This window comes from Cercospora kikuchii, assembly GCF_019650295.1.
Source record: "Cercospora kikuchii DNA, contig_00004, whole genome shotgun sequence".
NCBI lineage: Eukaryota > Fungi > Ascomycota > Dothideomycetes > Mycosphaerellales > Mycosphaerellaceae > Cercospora > Cercospora kikuchii.
In genome coordinates this window covers 3,365,129-3,387,347 of record NW_025408585.1, presented here as the reverse complement: position 1 = coordinate 3,387,347, position 22,219 = coordinate 3,365,129, and the positions used below count along the sequence as shown (strand labels likewise).

At 51.8% G+C, this 22,219-nt stretch overlaps 9 protein-coding genes across 10 annotated transcripts; 4 read left to right on the top strand and 5 right to left on the bottom strand.

The window, feature by feature from the left end:
* Positions 1–455: 455 nt before the first annotated feature.
* CKM354_000754600 (uncharacterized protein) lies at positions 456–2,483 on the bottom strand (the record flags this gene model as incomplete). Its single annotated transcript, XM_044802898.1, has 1 exon — positions 456–2,483. One exon carries the CDS (start codon positions 2,481–2,483, stop codon positions 456–458), a length of 2,028 nt encoding a protein of 675 aa, XP_044658833.1.
* Positions 2,484–2,879: 396 nt separating this feature from the next.
* CKM354_000754500 (uncharacterized protein) lies at positions 2,880–3,530 on the top strand (the record flags this gene model as incomplete). Its single annotated transcript, XM_044802897.1, has 1 exon — positions 2,880–3,530. One exon carries the CDS (start codon positions 2,880–2,882, stop codon positions 3,528–3,530), a length of 651 nt encoding a protein of 216 aa, XP_044658832.1.
* A 997-nt stretch (positions 3,531–4,527) lies between these two features.
* CKM354_000754400 (uncharacterized protein) lies at positions 4,528–6,366 on the top strand (the record flags this gene model as incomplete). The annotated part of the gene is made up of 1 exon (XM_044802896.1): positions 4,528–6,366. The coding sequence occupies one exon, from the start codon at positions 4,528–4,530 to the stop codon at positions 6,364–6,366; it is 1,839 nt and encodes a 612-aa protein (XP_044658831.1).
* Positions 6,367–7,871: 1,505 nt separating this feature from the next.
* On the bottom strand, positions 7,872–9,773 carry CKM354_000754300 (uncharacterized protein; the record flags this gene model as incomplete). Its single annotated transcript, XM_044802895.1, has 1 exon — positions 7,872–9,773. The coding sequence occupies one exon, from the start codon at positions 9,771–9,773 to the stop codon at positions 7,872–7,874; it is 1,902 nt and encodes a 633-aa protein (XP_044658830.1).
* Positions 9,774–13,670: 3,897 nt separating this feature from the next.
* On the bottom strand, positions 13,671–14,237 carry CKM354_000754200 (uncharacterized protein; the record flags this gene model as incomplete). The annotated part of the gene is made up of 1 exon (XM_044802894.1): positions 13,671–14,237. The coding sequence occupies one exon, from the start codon at positions 14,235–14,237 to the stop codon at positions 13,671–13,673; it is 567 nt and encodes a 188-aa protein (XP_044658829.1).
* A 708-nt stretch (positions 14,238–14,945) lies between these two features.
* CKM354_000754100 (uncharacterized protein) lies at positions 14,946–16,751 on the top strand (the record flags this gene model as incomplete). Of its 2 annotated transcripts, none has more annotated exons than XM_044802892.1 (1): positions 14,946–16,751. In XM_044802892.1, one exon carries the CDS (start codon positions 14,946–14,948, stop codon positions 16,749–16,751), a length of 1,806 nt encoding a protein of 601 aa, XP_044658827.1. The 2 variants fall into 2 exon arrangements, with proteins under 2 accessions (XP_044658827.1, XP_044658828.1); XM_044802893.1 differs by having other exon boundaries at positions 15,819–16,751.
* Positions 16,752–17,688: 937 nt separating this feature from the next.
* CKM354_000754000 (ribosome biosynthesis protein LTO1) lies at positions 17,689–18,273 on the bottom strand (the record flags this gene model as incomplete). The annotated part of the gene is made up of 1 exon (XM_044802891.1): positions 17,689–18,273. The coding sequence occupies one exon, from the start codon at positions 18,271–18,273 to the stop codon at positions 17,689–17,691; it is 585 nt and encodes a 194-aa protein (XP_044658826.1).
* Positions 18,274–19,150: 877 nt separating this feature from the next.
* CKM354_000753900 (uncharacterized protein) lies at positions 19,151–19,720 on the top strand (the record flags this gene model as incomplete). The annotated part of the gene is made up of 1 exon (XM_044802890.1): positions 19,151–19,720. The coding sequence occupies one exon, from the start codon at positions 19,151–19,153 to the stop codon at positions 19,718–19,720; it is 570 nt and encodes a 189-aa protein (XP_044658825.1).
* A 957-nt stretch (positions 19,721–20,677) lies between these two features.
* Positions 20,678–21,463, bottom strand: CKM354_000753800 (uncharacterized protein; the record flags this gene model as incomplete). The annotated part of the gene is made up of 1 exon (XM_044802889.1): positions 20,678–21,463. One exon carries the CDS (start codon positions 21,461–21,463, stop codon positions 20,678–20,680), a length of 786 nt encoding a protein of 261 aa, XP_044658824.1.
* Positions 21,464–22,219: the final 756 nt, after the last annotated feature.

Here is a 22,219-nt window from a genome sequence, read left to right as displayed (position 1 = left end):
GCTTGCCCTGGTCGTTGTCCCAGATTGAACGAGGTATATGTGCAGGCTCAGAAGTCGGAATGTGTAGAAGGGCAGATTGAGTCAAACAGTCTGCGCCTAGCAGTGGTGATCATTGATATATACAAATTCAGCCAAGCCATTCCCGCAGACGAAAGTCGACAGCTCTTCGATAAGCTCTCAGCACGCATACTGATATGTATCCCGGGGAGTTCGGGCGGTCGTTCCATGCTGACGTGGCTTGCTGTTGAGAAGCGATTGTTCGAGTCTGCACATTGAGTCCTCGGGTTTGAGGTGATTTCTTGGCTAGCTTCATGGACACAGACAGCTACCCGCATTGTGAAGCTCTGATTGGCACTCCCAACGTCACGAAGCGTTCAAAGCCACAGCAAGCTCTTATTGCTCTTGGTCTGCATAGTGCAGACGTTGCTGTATTGTCCTAATGCGTCACTAGCCTCTCATAGCTTCGACCCAATCTTGTCAACGTTATCGATGTCGTAGAATCCGACATAGCTCTTCATCATTCTCGTCTCGTCGTCCGTCATCTTCAGTTTCGCGAGCACGTCTGGACCTCCGTTGATAACTTTCTTGACCAGGACTTCGAGCTTCTTGCCATTGACGTTGTATGGAATCTCGTCCATCTCAAAGATGAAATGTGGAACGTGTCTTCTGCTCAGATCGCTCGCGATTTTCTTGGTGACAACCTCCGTCACCTTCGCAGGTGGATGTATTGTCCCCGATTGTGCCTCTTCCGTACACTTCAAAAACAACAAGACCTTCTCTGTGTCGTCTTGATATTTCTCATCTGATCTTTGTTGTCCCACCACCAAAGCATCGACTACTCCAATGCTCTTCACCTGTTCGCTCTCCAGTACAGCGTATATTTCTGCACTCCCGAATCTTATTCCGCTAGGATTCAACACGCCATCACTTCTGCCCAGCACATACGTCCCTCCAGTTTCTGGATTCATTCTCACGAAATCTCCATGTGTCCAGACGTGTTCGAATCCTTCAAAATACGCTGCATGATATCTCTTCTTGTCTGGATCATTCAAGAACATCACCGGCATGTTCGGAAAAGGTTTCTTGCAGACTAATTCTCCGCGTTCACCAGGTTTGGCGGGTTGCCCTGCTGGGTCGAAGGTATCCATGTCCATTCCTAAGGCTTTGACTGCACATTCGCCGGGGTAAGAAGGAAGAGACCGTGTGCCATAGAAGAACGATCCGCAGAGTTCAGTTCCGCCAGAGAATTGTATCTGGCAAATATTTGGACCGAAGCATTCGATGAGCCAGGTTGCGAGGGAAGAGGTCAGGACTGCGCCGGTGGAGTAGATTGAATGTAACTCCGTTGCGTAGTCTGTCACTTTGACATTGTGCTTCTGAAGTTCGGCGTAATATCGTGGTCCTGCACCAAAACCTGTTATGTCATGCGAGAATAGCTTGCGAAGGAGACTGTCGGGATTAGGGTAGAAAGGTGACCCGTCGTATAGAATCATAGGTGTCCGACAGAACAACGCTCCAAGAGAGATATTCCACAGAGTCCAGCCAATGTTGCTGAAGTGGATGTAGAGATCTTGCGGGCCAAAGCCGTGGTGCAAGAGGAATTCTTTCATCCCATTGAGAACCAGGCCACCGTGTCCATGGACTATGCCCTTTGGAGGACCGGTCGTTCCGGAGGAGAACATGACGAGGAAGGGGGCGTTGAAAGGAAGCTGGGCAAATATCAGCTTTGCGTTGGCTCCAAGCGCGTCGAAGTCTGCGAATTTGCGGTGCTGGCATGCAATATTTGTGTCCGTTCCGATCGTCATGAGCTCACATTGCTGCCTCTTGGAGGATGTCAGATAGCACCTTGTAATCTTGTCTTCGATGTTGTGAGTCTTCCCGTTGTATGCGTATTCCGTCTCGGCGATGATGAGCTTCGGTCGAAGCTGCTCGAGTCTATCCTTCAACGCCTTCTCACCAATATCCATTGCAAAGTTGGCGATCACTGCGCCAATGGATGCAGCAGCAAGCAATATTCCCAATGATCGGGCACAATTACTTCCAATGGACACCATATAATCGCCTCGACTCACACCAACGGCCGTCAAAGTTGCAGCGAATTTTGCTGTCATCTCTCGCATATCCTTCCATGTATACCTTTCAGGCGAGTCGAGAGTCCTTTCACTGATGCTGAGGATAGCAAGATCATCATCGTTGCCACAGAGCAGATTCTCAGCAAAGTTGAGTCTTGCGTATTCGAAGAAACGTGGTATTTGATCGATGCGAAGCTTCTCATTGACAGCAGTCGTAGGATGCCGAGAAGCCGTGATACCAGCGAATTTCCAGAAAGATAGCCAAAATTCGTTCATGCGATTGACAGAGAAATTGTGTAGGTCATGGTAGCTAGAGATCTTGATTTCATAGTGTCGCTCTATGTGTTCCGTGAAGTCTTCGAGCGGAGTTCTAATGCCAGCAGGCGGAACGTAAGCTGGCTTTGGCGTCATATCCGTGAAGCAATATTGTGCATCGCACGGTTAGCTGGATATAAATGTGCCTCAATACGAGTCAGCAATTGGCTAAGGCTCGTCAAGTTTGTGTTAGGGAAGTGATGTGCCAAGACCCAGATCATCAGCGGCTGATCAACCGAATTGTTTCAATACAACACGCAACAGCTTTCATGCGTATTGTTCCAACCTCATGCTGAGTGAATAAGCGAGCAGGGACATGTCGTGATGTAGCGGTTGATTTCGGGCATGATGTCTTGACCCACCCCTCAACCGAAATCGGCCGAGAAGTGAGGGGTACACAGCTCTGAGTTCGTTCACTCTGAGGCTGAACATCGCATTGCTTGACCATAAAAGGAAATTCTGACCACGAAAAGCGACCGACGAATACCCAATATGTCCCATACCGTTACCACAAACACCGGCGGGAACGAGTTTTTGACTCGCGTTTACAACTGCAAGAACAACGACGATCTTGTCGCCCTCTACGACGATTGGGCGGAAAGCTTCGATGCAGATGTGTTGGGAGAAGCTCAGAAATATGTCGCTCCAGCCCTAGCAGCACAGGCAGTCGTACAAGCTGGAGGAAAGATAGATGGCGTGGCATTGGATGCTGGCTGCGGGACTGGCTTGTCCGGTGTGGCTTTGAGCCAAGTTGGCGTGAAGACAATAGACGGCCTTGATATTTCACCGGGCATGCTGAAAGTGGCCAGGAAGACTGGTGTATATCGTGACCTTCAGACCGCCGATCTGTCGAAGCCAGTACAGAAGGAGGACAGCCAGTACGACATTATCTTCTGCATCGGGACCTGGACTCATGGACATGTTGGACCTGTACCTTCCTTCGCAGAGTTCGTGAGGGTGACCAAGCAAGGCGGGATCATCGCTGGGACGGTGCTGGATGATATCTGGACTTCTCACGGATTTGAAGCTGAGGTGCAACGCCTGGAGCGTGAAGGACTAGTGCAGATTGTTAGCACCGATAGCATGGATTACCGAAAAGGTGCTGGAGTGACAGCAAAGGTTGTCGTTCTGCGGAAAAAGTAGGACTCTGGGTATAACCGTGGATACCTCTGAATGCAACGACCTCTGAGTGCAAGCGCCTAACTAGATTGGCTCTCGATCCATGAAAAGCTTTGCTGATTGGCTTAGCGACATGCGGTTGCACTCAGAGGTAGTTGCATTCAGAGGTATTCACGGTTAAGTGCCATGCGAGGACAGAACGTCTTTGGAAGACGGACAGCAGCAAGTGCCAGCGTGTCACCCCTTTTCAACAATGGCTGCGTAGTGTCCACCTTTCTCTTGCTTTAAGCTGGTGCGAGAAATTCTTGCTAGCTGTTATTGCAAAGGATATAGAGGCATTGTGAGAATATCTATGCCGAAGGCGATGTTTATCATGGCAGCGGTGTGCTGACTGAAGGCGCCGTGCCGAGCTAAGCGTGGCAAGAAAAGGTTACAGCATAAGCGGACGTACTAGCCGAATTGGGACGTCCTCCCGCGCGGCCCAGGCCGATCCGGCCGTGTCATCGTCGTGTCGTCCCTTCTCTTCTCCTGCTTCTGCTTCTTACTTCCCCCTTTGTGATCCTTCTCTTACGGCGTTATGAACTCTCCCTCACTGCGGTTCGCCTCCATCTTGACCCGTCCAGAATGCGATCACAAACCCAGCAAAGTTGCAGAGTTCACTATGCGCCGCATCGCAGCATCTCCCGCCGAAGTGGACACTTCTGTGCTTGGCACGTTGTAGCCGCCCGACCTGAAACTTACAATGAGACTTCATTGGTGGTGACCATGTATCCAGCTCCAAAAAAGATTGAATAGACGCCGAATGCACATCGGAGACACAAGTGCCAGTCTGTCTTCGGAAAGGTGAGCTGACATACTGCTTGATGACAACTTTTTAAGCACTTGAGCTGCAGGTCCTGCAGACTCCATGTTGCAGATCGTGAGGCACAGAATTGCCATATAACGAGATGGAAAGCCTGCGGGCAGCTCAACGGCACACGCAGGCTCGAGCTCGCCCGGACAGCTCTATATACCTTGCATCATGTCGACAAAATCCTCCATGTACTCAACAAGAGATGAGTCTTCGCAATGCACAAGACAAGACCGGCCCGGATGCTCCTCGTGGATATGGGAAGTCCTCAGCTTCTCCGTCAGTTTTCTCTGCATGGGTGCGATCGTGGTCCTACTTGCCAATCTGAACAACAAGCCGCTTCCGAACATGGGTTTCTTGACACTGAACGGTATCGTGTCCACCCTGGCTGGTATCTCCAAAGCCGCGTTGATTTTGCCCATATCTGAAGCCATAAGTCAACTTAAGTGGCAATGGTTCTGGAATGTCGATCGCCCTCGGCCCATATCAGACTTTCAAATATACGACAGCGCCTCGCGAGGACCTTGGGGCAGTCTTTGTCTGCTGGCCCGGCCCCGTTTGGCGCATCTATCGTCACTTGGTGCCATACTGACTGTTGTCGCACTAGCAATAGAACCATTCTTTCAACTAGTGCCGTCATATCCGGTTAGGATGATGCCAACAGCCGGAGGCCTCGCGACTGTTCCGGTCGCTTCCCTCTTCACCCAAATTGAGCGCGACCCGATCGATCTCAACACTGTTACAGCAGGCCAAGGCCTGAAGGGCGCTACATACGACGGGTTGTTTGGTTCGTCTACAAACAAACAGGTCGATCCGTCGTGTTCCACAGGAAATTGCACCTGGACTCCATATACTTCTTTAGCTGTTTGCAGCGCATGCACGAATCTTACAGATATGCTGCGAGAGATACCTCCTGCCGACGGAGTTAGCGACATAACAGGTTGGGGGCTGCCAAACGGCAACACTGAATACGGTGCCAGTGCTACTTATATGGTCCAAGGCAATGCCGCGGTCCTGCCGCAAAAAAATGGTGGACAGGACTCTGGCAATTGGACCATCGCCTACAGCAACATGCAAAATTTCACTCTATTCACGGCGCAAAGCTGGTATTGGGCGCCTTTGACTGGAAACACAAGTTCACCTCCGCACGTCTCAGAATGCATATTGCACTTCTGTCTGCGGACCTACAATGCAAGCGTCAACGACGGTATATTCTCCGAGTCCCTCATCAGCCAGTGGCCGGATCCGCTACAGCCCTTGCCCAAGAGCATCACGGACCAGTGGGGATTTAGGCTGCTGCGCGAGATGATTCACCGCAGCGCCACGGACGGCAGGACTATGTGGTGGCAACACGCGCCTGATAATATTACTGAAGCGGAGATAACTTTGACATCACCCCAGGTGGAAGACCAAGTCTACCACATCAGCTGGCTGACAATGTTTGGTTTGCGCAACTGGCTCACAGAAAACTGGTCGGTGGCGACAAGCGATCAGGACACCACGTCTGATGTGGCCCAAGTAATGTACAACGCCTACACAGGTCCCTCGAGGGCCACCGTACAACCGGAGGACACGTCGGCAGCACTCGCAGCAGTAGCCGCAATGCCTGGTCCTGCTGGTTTGTGGTCAGACGTGGCTGAAAGCATGACTCGACACATTCGTGATCAAGCTTCAGGTCAGCAATCTGCGCACGGCGTAGCATACGCGGCACAGACCTTTGTGTCTGTGCAATGGGAATGGATCATTCTGCCCATCTCGTTGCTTATATTAACCCTTGCCTTCGTGTCACTCACCGTCGCACAGAGCGTGGAGAAGGAAATTCCGTTATGGAAGAGTAACAGTATGCCCTCCTTGGTCTACAGTTTTGACGAAACTACGTCTCACAGCATCTCCGGGCATGGTCGGACCGGCGAGGATATGGAGCAACATGCAAAGGCTTTTGAGATGGCCATGAGAGCGACAAGTGGTTCGTTGAAGCTAAGGGCCAGGCCTCGGAATACATACTTGTGAACACTTGTTGATATCCAAACTATGCGCAATTTGATAGCCCGAACCGCTGATCTGTTGGCACCGGCAACACGGGATGTTCTCATCGCGCAAAGGTCCGTTTGCTAGATTTGCTAGCTGCAAATGGGATCTGATCAATAATAAGAGTGTTCGGTCTGCCAGTGATACTACAGTAAGCGCAGAAAGTCACATATTCAGAACGACCAGATGAGAAGAATCTTTGGGAAGTGCTGTTGGACGCCCCCGAACATCAGCTGTCGAAATCATCAGGGAGTTCCTATGCGTGATGTTTCTTCAGCTCGATCTTTATCCGGTTGCACGGCACGTTGCAAGAATGAGGATTTACGCGTCGCGAAATGATCGCGATCGCAGCTCATCGGACTGTTGGAATTTATTAGCAGCACTTTCTATGCAACCTGCCACCATCGAAGTATACCATTGCGCTCGTCAACGCAGCGCGACTTTACTAGCTTTGCTGGTATTCCGGCAGATGCCACCCTTCGCGCTACCTCTAATCCAGTAGACTACCGCATGCGCGGAGTCTGATCTCAACATCGTCAGCAACCATGGCATCAACAATACTAGAGCACCCGTGGTACGCTTCCACGTGTCGCAAACGTCGTACCGACCTTTGGAACATTATTCGTGTCTCCCTCGTGGCTTTGCATTCAACAACTGGATCTAGTTTTCTCGCCCTCGAAGGTGATTATAGAAGCTCACTGGGAGTCGCCACCAAGCTTAACTTTGTGGCTGATGCAAACCGACGGCCAGTGGTGCACGTCCCAACCCCGCGATCCCTCCAAATTTCCACCAGGGACTGTTACCAGCCCGTTCGAGCAAGCGCGCGCGCAATCAACAGAACCCAATGCGGAACGGACATTGCTGGGCAGTTGCTTGTGTTGATCGGCAACGGCTCATCATGTGTGATTACGACGCCCTGTTGGCCGATCCAATCTGCGAAGACGCGGCTCTTCGTCGTGAGGCCGTGGGGAAGGAGGACTGCGCAAGCGTCCAGGCGATGTTCCATTTATCGCCCATGGGACTCTTTGGACGAGCAGAGATTGCGCGCATGGAGTGATGCATACCCATGTCTCATGCTTGAGTGACGTGATGGAGGTTCAGAGGACCCAAGGTTAGCACATGGGAAAGCATAGTCGAGTAATGAACATGTATTGTCATCATACTCTGACAGAGCGCAAAGCTTTCACGGTGGATCATTCTGGAAGCAGAGACATCTCGCGAGGCAGAAAAGAACTCTAACATTGTAGCTTTCGATGAAGATTTCTGATTAACTGTAGCTATTACTGCCAGCTATTGGGGTATAATATCTGTCGATACTGTGGTTGGTATGTCGTCAATCATCGTTCGCCGAAGAATCGAACGCCTTATGGTCTTGGGGAGCAATCTGGGTCTGATTATCTGTGCAGCCCTTTGCCCGGGCAATGTCTCCAATCCTATGTACAAACTTCAAACAAGCAGATAATTACGCACTTCTGGTCGCAATGTCTTTACAAAAGGTTGCTCAGGATGTCTGTGAACGTGGTCGTGTTGGCTCCACCAGCTTGGCCCTTCGTCACACCCAAGAGTTCGATAAATTCAGAGTAAACGGGGAAAGAGTTCTCGTCAGCCGCAGGCTGGGCGCTGGAAGTCAGGACAGATACAACAAATCCTGGAACGGTAGCAGGGTCGACACTTTGGCCATCTTTGGCAATGCGCCATTCGAGGTTCTTCTGAAGATAAGGTGCGACAATCAACTCAGAGAGACTTCCCAGGAGTTTGTTATCGAAGAGCGAGGTCAACTTGTTGGTAAGAGGGATCGACGCCGTAGTCAAGATAGACATATTCATGCCGCCGCCCTCCATCTGGTCCTGGGCCAACACACCCATCGGTCCATAAAGATTTTCGGCCGATGCCCATGTGGCTGGGTCCTCGCTTGCTGGCTTGCCGTCGAAAAGAAAGACCGTGTAGGAGCCACCCAGAGCGTAACGTGGGGTCTGGACATTTGCGTTGTATTGGTACAGGGAACCGTTTGATGCTTTCAATGGGTCGGTGGAAAGGATATCGCCCAAGGCCGCCAGAGCCTGAGGGTCAACTTGACGCTTGGAAGAGCCAGCGGACGCAGATGGGTTGGGTCCGTAAAGCCTGTTCACGTAGCCGCTGATCGCACCAGCACTACCGTCGCTATTAGAGAACTCGGGATAGGTGTAGCCAAATTGTTTCCAGTCCTTGACCGAGTTGGTAGTCCAGAAAGCATCCCCAGAGGGATTCCTGAAAGGACGGAGGCCGGTATTAGCGCGCGACGTGGTACCTCGCGCGTTTGTCCAAGTGGAGTGCGGCTGCGGCTGAACAGCGCCATACGAGCTGTGGATGGTCTGCCACATGGCAAAGATACGATCGACGTTGCAGTGGTGGAGGAAGAAGATGGGATCGAAGGAAGCCGTGGAGAGGTAGGTCATATGTCCTCCAGACACTCCATTGCCACCTAAGCCACCAGCATTGTTGTGAACGGTGTTGTGAATCTGTTCCAGGCTGTTTGCGCAACGAGCATTACTAGTGCTGGAGTCGTCATTGCTGAACGCGCCAAAGTCGTCGCACTGCGTGAAGAGCTGGTATAGCTGATCCTGCAAACTTTGACGGGAACCCTCGAACGCGTTCCTTGCGGCGGGTGAGTTGTTCTCGGCATTTTGCGCGTTGCTGGTTGGGTATCGGAGAGTCTTTGGCCAAGAGTTGAGGGTGCTGTAGACAAGACCTCGTTGTTCGCCGTTCAAGAAGACGTATCCGTACAGAGGATTCCTGAAAGATTGCTGTCCTCTTGGACCTTGAACGGTGACACTGGAAGTTGTAATCTCATCTGGAAGTGCGCGGCTACCGCTTGGGGGTCTCGCAGCCCAGTCGAAGTAGGGAAAGCGCAGGTCGTTCGCAGCATTGACAAATCGTTGTCGGCTTGACGTCGGATATTCTTGGGCCACTGCACGAGCGACCTTGAGGAATTCTTGCTCGAAAAGAGCCATGTATGCACGGTGCCATCCTGGGAAAAGAACCGAGTCGTGGAAACAGTAGCCATCCGTACCTTGACAATTGGCGCATTGTGGGACGTCAGCATAGTTCTGTCTTGGCACACCGTGGATGGATGCAATGTTGAAGAAGCTCCTGTCGCCCGACTGTTCTTTCGGTGTGGTCATCCACCGGTTCAACGCGACGAGGAAAATGGTCCATTGGTCGGGCTGCGAATTCCTCAATTGTCTGACCTCGAGTCGTGGTCTGACATCTGCTGGATCCACGCCGCCCATAAGCCGCACAGGACCGCTTTGTCGAGCTTCGATGTTGCTGTGCTCGGCATCGTGGCTAACAGGGTGTGCGAGAACGGAAGTGGTGGCAAGTGCCAAGATAGAAAATAAAGAGAACTTCATAATGAAAATGCAATGCAAGGATGTAATAGGGAAATTCAATGGATGGTTGTTAGAAACGAGTGTGTATGCAACCACACCCAAGCATGCCTGACAGAAAGAAGGTCAGGAACAAGAGGGACAGACGGGTATATGAAAGGAGATTGCTAGAACTAACAGCGACGGGAGGCGTTCGCTACCGTTGCATAGCAGAAGTCAGATGGAGCACTGGGGCCCATCACACGCGAGAGTCTCGCTTGGCCGGGCTCACGGACGTTGTGGTGCAGCGCGTCCGTAGGATGGGCTTGCCATGCGCCAGCGCTGAGGCTAACTTCGTGTTCGGGAGCCCGTTTCTTGGAATAGGGGCATGGTTTAGTCAAGCTCGTCACTAGTCACGACGCTCCGAGCGGAGCATCTGCGCCAGTCAGCAGCCAGTCGCCACGGATGACGGCGACGTGTCTCCGGTCGGCTTAGGCAAAGTCCTCGCGAAAGAGCGGTCACAAACCTATGCTATTGGTCGGGGGTCATCTGTATGGTGAGCATGTCTTCCCAGTCTCGATGCTGAGGCAGACCACTCAGGTTTGACAGCTCGGCAGTCTTGGTTGGATGCAATGCACTGTAAAATTGGACACGTGCAGAGCGTTACCGGAAAGAGACTTTTAGATCGAAACCTTGTCAGCCTCGAAAAGCTTGTCGCAATTGCTCGCTCGTGAAGAAACTTTCGCCTCCCCTTCCTGCTTTGCCGAGCTCCAGAGCGAAAGCGCACAACGCAGGAGAACGAATTGTCCGCCGAAGGAGCAGTGTCAGCAGCGCGTCCAGGGAGTCGACAGTCACTGATCAGGAAGTTGTTGATGCTCTGACCCTTGCACATGTTTGCCGTCTCGCATATACAGTACAGCGCACAGTCCGGAAGATTTGATGGCCTCGCAGGATGTCGCTTACATGGCTGGGGAAATCCTCGCATGAGCTCACAATGAGCTGCTCGATTGCACGGCATCACGGCACGCTACACGTACGATGACATGCTCAAGATGAGTCGCTGAGATCCTGGATGCAGATGTATCCGAGTCTCGTGGTCGGCGTGCAGTTGCTACACACCGAACTATTGGGCCGAGCTGGTTGAGAACACGATGCGTCCGCCCGAAATAGAGCCCCCGCGCCGAAGATCTTTTGTTTTGGGTGGAATCGATAAGCAGGGGTTTAGCTGTCCGCCTGCAGCTAAGCAGCAGCGGTGCTACTCTGTACTGCAAGGTACGGCTCTGAAAACGAGGTCATCAGTGGATACAGATGTTGTGCAAGCGATCGTGGTCGCGCAGCATCAAGGTACTATCGACTCTTTGACCGCCAATTCCTGTCGTCAGTCCATACACAGTCGACGTGTCAATTGAGTGCTGACGGTATCCTAGAGATCGCCTGCTGCCAAGTTGCTGGTTTTGATGATGAGCACAGGGCATATGCCGCATGATGTACGCAACGGGCACAACCAGACGAACCCTGTAAGTTCTAGGCCTTGTCTGACAACGGTAAAATAAGTTCCACGACGGTGTGCTGTGGACAGCACATATGAACGCCGGCCAGCAGCGTTCGAGTTCTCTGTTGTCATCCGGCTCCCAACATGTGCTTTGCGCGGTGAGTTCTCATATGAACACGCCATCCATCAGACACGAATCGCAGAGCGCCTCAAAGCCATCGCTTGTCTCGCCCTGGTCAGGAGCAGACAAGTGCTCAGCCCTCTCGCGTGACGCGCAAGCCGTACCAATTCTCTTATTCTTGCCCAACCGCTCACGCAGCATTGTAGGATCATCACATTTCGCAGTCGTATCCTGCAAGCATATCGCTTGTAGTTGATGGGCTGACGAGCGCCATCACACGGACTGCCAAGCTGTGCATTGTGCTCCTCAGAAATTCAGGATGGTAATACGAGCAGCTTCGGTTCTAAAAAAGATGTGAGCTCCATGGATGCCAAGTATTGGACATGCGTTCGAAACATCCGGCGGTTACCAGAGTACGGCTAAGGCATCCTCAAGCCATCTGCAAGAAGGTCGTATTGCATCGTATCGTCGGCTGCGAAGGCTAGAATAAAATTTTTGACCACATCGACCATGCGAGAAGCCTTCGGCTCGAATGTTGTATCCTATCCCACGCCAGTCATAGATTGATCGCGAGCAATCCATCGTCCAAGCAGATGTTACCTTATTCGGAGTAAACGGCATCGATGAATGTTAAGGTTCCACGGATTCTGCTCCATATGCACGATCTCGTCGGCTTAAATGGTAGCTCTCAAACCGGGTGCGAGAACAATGGATTCCTGGGTTGCGGCTTGCAAGAACCTAGAGCAACGTTGAGCAACACGTACGACGTTCCCTCGGCGGGCAGGAAAGTAGAGAAGTTGGATAGCTTTCCCACGCAGGCCGGCCAGCAGAGCAGGCATTGCCAGGTCAAAGATTCTTGGCAACCCACGACAAAAATTGCCGCATCCACCCGACCTTGTCCCAGATTGTGTGCTGTGGCCAGGCAAAAAAACGAGTGACGTTCTGCAAAAGAATTGTCGCTTCTGTGGATCGAACTGTTACGCTGTTAGACAATGCACTGGTTGTCCAGATGTGTGGATGACACTTACCACAGTACCTCCAGATACCGCACAGTGCAGAGACCAAAGTAGACTTCAGTCTGGCGCTCTCCCAAGTGAGCTAAAGCGACTAATTTCTCGCCGTGAGATGTTGGAGGTTGTTTTCATATAAAATATATAGCTCCTATACCGACACTGCACCACCTGACATCAGCGGAAGGCCCCGTCCATCGCAGAGTGCCGACCAGCTTACCGGGCTTACAACATGTTGAACTGCAGGTGCAAGTCGTGATAGGAACGTCTGTTTGAATACTGGTAGGTTTTACCTTGTGCTATTGCTCGTGGCACAAAGAAGCAGGTGAAGTCGACGTAAGCTTCCCGTACCTGCCTTCAAAGTCGCCGTCGCTCAATGACGCCAGAAATCTGCTCATACCACCGCATACCTAAGCTGAATCAAGGAAGTCAATTGAGAAATGCATGTCATACCATACTATACCGCCAGCGTGGTTCGGCAGTTTGAGTAAGAGATCTGGCTTCTGAAACAACCAACGGTCTCATGCAAGATTCAGCCACTACAACGGTTTGCACCAGGAAGAGTGAGTTAGAGGTATATTGGTAATGACTGGATTCTAGAAGTCTGCAGAGCGCTGACACGCCTTGTGAGGCTTCGTGTCATGCAGGACTTGGTAGGCAGCACGCGAACTCTTCGGAGACCTGGAATTATCTTCCATCGTTCGAAAAGCAGCTGCCTTTTGTGAGTAGACTCTGCTCGCGAATGGATCGACTTTGAGTTCATTATGCAAACAGAGCCACAAGAATACAGCAGTCTTCACAGTTCACGCGGCGAGGCCCGCTTCAGACACTTGCATCTCTTTGTCGCTGATCAGGATGTTGGTGTCCACGGCCTCTCCGCTCATGACTATCTCTCGATGGCATATCCATAGCTGCCCCGGGCCCTTATTAGAAGACCTGAGTCAACTTAAGCATCTCGAATCGGGCCACCATAAGCACCAGCAGTTTTGATAAAGCTCTTGGAAGTGAAATACTTTATCAGATGGGATACGCCATCTACTGTCTATCTTCTAGACACGCTCGCGCGCGTTGTATAATTGTAACACAAGCTCATCGCAGCCGGGTATCCTATTCCGCGCTCTCAAATGCAAAGTCTCTCATCATCAAATGCTTTTGCTCTCTTTTTGGAAAGTGTCCCGTATTCCAAAGTCCGGCCGTGAAGAACACCATTCCCATTCGCTTGAACGCAATAATAGACGTCGGTAATTAATCAGATGAGTCGGGTGTTGTGACCGTTCTCTATGCATCTTCCTCTCTCTTCGTCTCTTGTGTTGAACCGCTCACATGGCTGTGAGCTGCCTCTTCTTCCTCTCTTCGGCAAAGACCTCCCTGCTGATGGCCAGCACTCTCTCGAACCCTTCTCGCCCCTTGATAGCGTTCTCCTTGAAGCGCTCCACGCTGATGTCCTCTATCGCGCTCTTGATCTTCTGCCACCCGCCACAAAGCGCCACAATCCGTGCTTCTTGCTCGAATATAGTCTTCCCGCTTTGTGTCGGATCAGGTCTGTATACGACCTTCTCGTGTACGTTGATCAGTTCACTCCACGTCAGGTTCTGACTGCACATTGTGACCTTCTTCGCTTTGGGGTCCACGTAGCTGACTTCGTACACTTGACTCGTGTCGCCGCTGCCCAGGAACGACTTGAGCCATTGCGGAGCGGACTGTTTGCAGGTGATGAGTCGTTCGGTGCGTAGGATGCCGGTGCTAGGATCGAGTGTCCGAGAGAGCGTGTCGACTGCTGTTACGTGGGTGGATTTGTCGTTCCAGGGACAGTATTTCCGCCAGTTGCATGTGCTGACCTCGTCCCAGGAGTAGGAGTAGGAGTGAGAGCTGCTGAAGATCTTCATTGTCGTTGTCTACGCGTTCGAACGAGACGCTGAATATTCAGTGGGTGTGCCTCTGGCCGGGCAGCCGGCGTTTTTGGGACTAGGTCTTATCTCGCGTCTTTTCTGATGACAGGGTGAGGCGAAACAAAGGCGCGTTGGAAACGTCCGTTGGCTGAGTGTCGGCGAGGTCGTTGAGGGTCGTGAAGTCGTCGGTGCGTCTGCTGGAAAGACAGTGGGTGACAGGCGAGTGTCAGCGCTGGGTGATGAGATGGATGTGGGTCGAAAGATCTCGAAATGTGAATATTCCCTGGCCAGATGTAAGTTCTCGACCCCCAGCCGAATTATTCTCGCGCACGGCCTGTTTCTCCGCCGCGCTTCCGGCTATCGGCTGCTTTCCTTTGCATGTGATTGGCGGCTCATCTCGCTCTCTTGGCGTCGGAGCAGCTGTGCAGCAAACATCTGGGCATCCTTGCCAACTTGGAGCACCCCCCAAACGTTATGCAAGATGCAAGTTCCGACTGCAGTCTTGATCACCAGCTGACCAGTATCAACTTGCGGCCTCAGGCCATTTCCGCCATCGACTTGGTCCCAAATGCGTAGACTGGGTCTATCGAAGCTAGAAGGCCGACAACATTGATGACTTGGAGAAGCCACGATTGAACGATTTGATCTCAAGAATGGCCAGACTCGTCGTACAACTACGATACAAGTCCAAGGGCTCTCGGCATCATGGCAGAACCCCTATATATGCCGCTGAATGCAGCAGAGTCCCAGATACGGCTACTGGTGATAGATCCCGATGAGCACGAGGCGACAGTATCCTGCACCATGCAGATGGTAAGGCTAGGAGAACAGGCGTTTGACGCCCCCTCTTACTGTTGGGGAAATCCAGTGAAAGACACACGCATTATCGTCAACGGAACACAGTTGATGGTAACTGCAAATTTGGCCGCGGCTCTCTCCCATTTTCGACAATCTGGCGTTAGCTCCGACGTGTCTATCTGGATCGATGCCATCTGCATAAATCAAGCTGATAACACAGAGCGTGGATCACAAGTACAGCTTATGGGCTCACTGTACCAACAAGCGAGAAAAGTACACGTCTGGCTCGGCGATGAATCTGCTGTGCCTCGAGCAAGTATGCAAGCACTCGCGGAGCTGTCTGAGTACATGCTGCAGTATGATGCAGAGCATTGGATAAAGAAAGAGGACTCGAACTCTGTACAGAAGTTCCGAGATCTGCTGACTCTCATCCAGAATGCTTACTGGACACGCGCTTGGGTTCAGCAAGAGATTGCGTTCGCGATGTGCTGTGTGATTCACGGCAGTGGCATGATGGTGCAGTTGGACGGGATCCCTTCACACGCCACACTGCCTTTCTTCGACGTCTATCGCCAGTTGGAGCTTACAGGGTGCCAGTCTCACGAGATACGCTCTCTACGCGATTCACTCAGAGCTTCACTCTACCAGGTTGCAACGACAGGCTTCGTTGCAAAAATCCGGCAATTCGCACACGAGCCTTCTTATGCAAGGCTCATTACGGGAATATTCTTGAGCTATAGACCTCTTCGAGCTACAGACCCCAGAGATAAAGTATACGGCATGCTGGGTCTACTCCCAGGCAGTTTAGACTTGTCACCAGATTATACGAAACCTGTGTCAGAAGTCTACACGGATCTCACTGTTGAGTTGATCAAGGCAACGCAAGATCTCGAGATCATGAATGAAGCTTGTTCTGGCAGTGCTGATCTTCCGACCTGGGTTCCCGATCTTCGCATTCCGAGACAATTCCCAGGACGATTCTTAGACAAGGTGAAAGGCAGCAGAGCATCTGCTGGTCTTCCTGCTGATATCAGCGTAGAGGGTAACACTCTCTTGAGAACAAAAGGCTGGAATATCGACGTTGTTGAGCTGATCGAACGAGGCGTCAACAAAATCACAGATCTAAACGACCTCCGGGCGCAACTAACCAGGTGGCGTAGCTTGTTCGATCAAAGTGCTGCGCGGTCTCCTGGTCAACACACTGAGCAGCAGGTCAGTGGCGCATTCTGGAACGCCATTACACATTCGATCGCGCTCCAAGAACACAGACGCTTTAACGAATCAGATGCTCATCTATGCACGAGCATATTGCAGAGCGATAACGCTGTTCAAGACGCGACTTCTGAACAAATCGTCACGCTCTGGACCGAGACGCTGGAGCATTATGATCTTCTCCTCACTGCTCAAGGTCACATCGGTCAAGTGCCAAAAGGTCACGCAGAGATCAACGACGACTTACTGCTGCTTGTTGGTGCCTACACGCCGTTCACCGCGACACGGAAAAGCATTGAAGGGAAGGCAGCTTTCGTCTTGCGTTCGCCTTGTGCTGTCTTGCCTTTTGACCTGCACCCAGTTGATGGGAAATTCAAACTCGAACACGAAATCGTGACAGGCGACTTTCTCGTCAGAAAAGCGGGACTCGAATCCCTTTCGGATGCTTTACAGGAGAAGCAGGCCGTGCTTGACATGTTCGAAGAAGTGCTCGTTTGTTGAACAACGTCCTCTTTCTTGTCAAAGACATTTCTCGAGGAATGCTGACGCTGAGCATTAGAATTCGCGTCAACCTAGCTGGGACGGCGCTCACCGGGTTGGCGGACACACCAGCTCCAGAGCACATGTCCAACAGATGGACCAACCCCGGAATTTGGGCTTATGCAGAATTGACGCGCAGGACTTTGACCAAATTCTTCGCCCCGAATCAATGCAAATCGATCAAAGTTCACCAGACCTAGCAAAAAGAAAGCGTGAAACTGTCGAATGCTCACTGCCTGCCCACCTCACCCTCCAGGAGCAAAAAATCATGAAACGAATGAGGTCCTACCCGGATTCGACTACAGCACGATTAGCTTTGGCCTAATACTCGTGGACATTAGAGAGCCTTACACCGGGGTTGCCAGAAGCTTTCAATATCGGACAGACAGAGCAGTCCTTCTCAAAATCTGGAATGATAACCACTCTGGATCACAAGTCAGGGGGTCGAACACGAAATGTTTGGTTCGGTTAACTGGCTTACACATCATAGAACCCATGAAAGGTGTATCACGTGATGAGACTTGTGCTTGTGCAACGTATATGATGGTTCAATGCTGGGGGTGAGCCGATGTCGGCGTTTGCTGGCTCGTCGCGTTGATATCAGAGATTGTATCGAACGTTCTTCGAACTGGAATCACGTCTCTGGCATATATCTCGGAGTGGACAGGTTTGTAGCACTACATGCTTGGGCTTGAGAAGCATCATGTTTCCTTGATGATACTCCATGAATTGTTTGTCGTTGAAGCCATGTAGGAGCAGAAAGCTTTAAGAATTGCTGGCTTGCAGAAGCTCAAACGAGAAAGCGACTTGCATTACCAGTCTTGCTGACTTTATAGCAGTGGTTGTGGATTGGAATATCGCTGTCGAGTTGGTGCCCTCGTGGCTAATCCCTGTTTCCTCAGGTCCTGCTGGGCAGCCCCATGAAATCTTCCATCTCGCCAGTCCTTCTCCCAGCAACACCTTCCTCGTTCACATTCCGCCGTACTCGTAAAGCCTTTCCTCGCGAACTATTGCCTTGAGCTTCATCTGTGTCTCGTGACGCAGCATCATCTTCGCCCACGATCCTGGCTATCAAAGTTGCCTTTGCCTTTGCGTCCTTCAGACGATCATCAAACTCGCTAACATCGTCTTCATCATTCTTCGTGCTCAAGCCATTTGGATCACTGAGCGCTGCGAGTCTCTCGACATGCTTCCGCAATCGCTCGTTGCCGTTCAGTGGCGGCATGACGGGGTCGCTCGAAGACGCTGAAGCATCATCTCCTTTCTTCGAAGACGGTAATCTTGCTTCCCAGACGGCAGCTCTTCCATTCAGCTTGCCCATCTCGAGGAACTTTTCAAAGCCTTTCTCAAGCCCGAAAGTCCGGCCTTCGATGCGTCCAGATTTGGCGCCATCTGCGACGCCGAGATCGTAGCCTTCTTGATAGTATCGGTCTTCTAGATTCAGGACATCTTCAAAGACGTCTGCATTCGATGTGGTTGTCATGTTGGTAAAGCGCAGTCAGAAGTTGCAGCACGAGGGCAAAAGTATTGAAGGATGAGTCAGCCGTGTCAATATTTGTTTGGTATTTGATGAACGATGGCGAGGCGATCGATGGGCATCACATTGCAGCAGTGCATCTTTGAAAGAAGTTGTCACATGGCACTCATGCAATGGTGAACGTTGGAGTTACCAGCAAAAGGTGTATGGCTCGCGTTCTGGGACGCTCCTTCTCCCATTGGGCACCAGGCTGGAAAGAAGCCAATGGCTTGACGACACGCTCTTACCGCCAACCACAACCTGAACTCCATCTATAACCGGCCTCCTCCCAAGACTCCACACTCCTTCGTCTCATCACTCCTCCACGACCTTATCTGACACTCGTCACCGACAGACTGCATCGGGGAAGAGAGTGTGGCTTCCAGCGCCGGAGCTTACTGCCACGAGTCGTATGCGAACTCCCGCCGAGCCGCCGGAGATCAAGAACACGCCGCATACGACGACCTGCCCTCCACTCGCGATGGTGCAACGTACAGTGCATCTTCTGGAGGCCTGTACGATCGAGCAAGAGCTATGGAGATGAGTCGTGGAGGCCATACTGGTGTCGCTAGCTCCGCGGCTAGAACGTCCCTGGCCCAGCCAACCTGGCTGTCAGAAGCGGTCAGCCAAGCGTGAGCGAACGACGCCGAAGGGTTTCGCTTCTCCAACGCCAGCCTTCTTGCCTTGGAGGACCCCTTGCAACGATGACGTGAACGGCTTGACAGGACTGCACATAATTAATGCCCCTCCGACAACCCTGTAGCCACGATGCTCTCCTCTCCTGTATCTCAGCCTTCCAGACACTCACAGTACAGACACACGACTTGAACGAGATTGAACCAAAATGGCAGCCAAAATAATGACTGTCGAGCCATCGCTTGTGAGCAGCTATAGTTCGCGCTCCCACAGCCGACCATCGCGACGAGCAGCCGACCTGATTGAACGACTGAACGACCTCGAACACGAAAAGCGATCAAGGCGACACTCGCACGCTGGTTCTCTGGTTCTCGCTCGTCCCGGCGCCGACCGATCTGTAGATGACATCAACAACGAGATTCGTGCTCTCGAAGCCGAGAAGCAAGCCTACCGATACGAATCCCGAGCGAGCGAAGAGCGCGACCTTGCATACAAATTTCGAGAACGAGCATCGAGCGAATCTCCTCGATCACGATACGGCAGCGAAAGAGACCTCATCATTGAAGAGGACTTCCGTCGTCTGCCAGCGAAAGAGTACGTTCATGAAGAATATCGACGAGAGAGGAGTAGGCCTCCGGAGGAATTGGTCTTGTACGATCGCGAACGATATGGGCCACGAGAAGTTGTCTATGAGCGAGCGAGGAGCCCTCAACGCAATGTGGTGCGCGTGCAGAAAGACAGGAAGGGGCGATTGAGTCTGGTTAGAAGTTCGCGTTGAGATGTACTGTTCGGCAAAGCAAGGATGATCGCAACGAAACAATAAGAGTGGCTATTGGAACGGATATGGATAAATGATCTCAGTCCTTTCGGGAGATGATGAATATGAAATGGATGGGCGGACGTATGGGATACTACTGGTCGAACGACACTGGAGTCATTGACGAACACCATACTCAGGCACTGCGCAATCGCAACGCCGGCGAATTGATCTGCCATATCAAACGCATTCGGTTCGAGCTCTGTGCACGACTATTCCCCTAGTTTCCTCTTCTACATGACTGGGCAAGGCTTTTCACTGCCATGGCTTTCACGCCCGGGCCCGAACTCTGGAGATGTGGAGCATTGCGAAACAATCTTGCCTTCTGGCTTCTCCTCACTTCCGGACTGGTCAATTGCGAACAGGAAAGTTGCAGACAACCCGCATGGCATCTGTGATGCAACGCCGCTGGGCCTTATTTATAGTCGTGAACCTAGACTTGGTCGGGAGACCGCAACATGAATGCATGAAAGTGATAGGGCGTCTTCATCGGAGTTGAGCATCGAAAGGAACATGACAGCAGCGTCATGATCATGGACCACTAGCCACAGCACGACTCGACTGACGACACACCACCGCCGCGCCCACATGAACCGATTTCGGGAATCCAAGGCTCGGGCGTGGCTGTGCTTATCCTATAACGATATTTGACCTGAGAATAGCCAGCCCTGTAATGAAAAGTGTCTCACCAATCGCGATTAGTACATTTCCACCATTTCCAGAACGGGAGCTGCGATACTCAGACACAGGAGGTACTGTTGAATCGATCTATCAAGTGGCTGATTTCCCTCCATTCGAGCCATATGCTGAAACGTCAAGATGAACGAACTCTTGTCTTCAATTCAATTGACGAATAGGGTATCTCTTGTACACGTTGCTCTAACAGTATATAATTACAAACGCACTGATATGTCAGATTTACATGACCCAAGCAGCAACACCAGCGACGACAGCCGCGAATCCAGCAAAGGCAGACTCCAAAGCCGCACCTCCAGTGTATGGGGTCGGACCTGATCCAGGGGTAGTCGAGTTCGTACCATTTCCGCCTCCGATAACTGGTACAAGGCTCGCAGTCGCAGTAGGAGCAGGCTGGTAAACCGGAGGAGCATTTCCAGACGTTGGAGATGCGGTTGCATAAGTCAAAGCAGCGCTCGAAGAAGCTGGAGCTGATGTCGCTGCACCGGTAGCGGTACCAGTAGAAGTCTGCTTATTGGCAGGGTAGTCGGACGATGCCAGGAAGCCATTGCACAGTCCGCCATTGCAGGTGTTGTACGCGCATTGACTGTCCGAAGTACAACTCGCTTGAAAGTTTCCGCAAACACGAATGCTCAAATCCGTATTCGCCCAGCATTGTGCTCCATTGGCGCATTGTTCTGAGGCTCCGCATGGTTTCCCCAAAGGAATGGAGCCTGCTGGGGCGTTGATTTGTGTGACTCCGGGGGGTTGAATGATTGTTCCGGAGAAGATGGAAGTTGTGCCGGATGGTGGAGGAGTTGTTGATGAGGGTTTCGTGAGACCTGCTGTTGCTGTTGCGCAGAAATCGCGGATACGAGCGGCATCTTCACCGCTGCAGGTTGTGAGGTCGCATTGGCAGACTACTTCGGCTGTTCCGGCTGCGATGCACTTTTTGTAGGTTTCTTGACAGTCTTCTGCCGCGGAGACGGCAGTAAGTGCTGTGGCGAGGAGGATGAGGGTGGAACGCATGGTTGAGTTGTTGTATAAGGTGTCGATCTTGGTAAATAGTGATGTTGTTGGCGATGTCGTTCAACGAGAGTCCGGCGCCGGTGAGATGCAGCGAATGTCAGTGGAAAGAGGAATGAGATGTTTCTGGTAATACAGGAAGCGGAACGATCAAATCTTATAGGAGTGATGCTGCCACCATGTATCAGGCAATACCATGTCCTGGTCCTGGTTCTCTTCAGTGTCTAGTCGAAACCAATACGAGGCACCGGCCGGCCGGGCCATTCATGACGCTGCAAATGGCGCATCCCAGTCACCTATTTTGATACCTTTGCCACACCATGTGGCTGTTTTCCAAAACAGAGGGAAAGCTTCGTGTCTTGGCTGATGCATGAATGTCTTATAGTTGCTTAGAATAGTACACTTTCTCTTTCTGTTGACGATGGCGGCGTTTGGTTCGCATCGGAGGGCACTTGCCATTGAATGCCGGGCACCTGCTGAGCGACATCATGTCAAGGACGGGACGTCTTCTGGACCTGCAATGGACGACAGCTGCACTTTGGCACGCTGACATTCCGGCCCATGATCATACGTCGAGGGGTTTGAGTTCTCGTGATGCTTTGACGTTGAAGCGCAAAAGAGGACCGAAGACGAAGAAGAGGCGGAGCAGAAAGCCAAATGGTCGGCGACCGCGAGCCAGGCGGCCTGTGCACTTTCTGTGCCACCTCGCAACTTGACTTTGACCATGTAACCCCCGAACACAAATAGTGTCGCGTCACG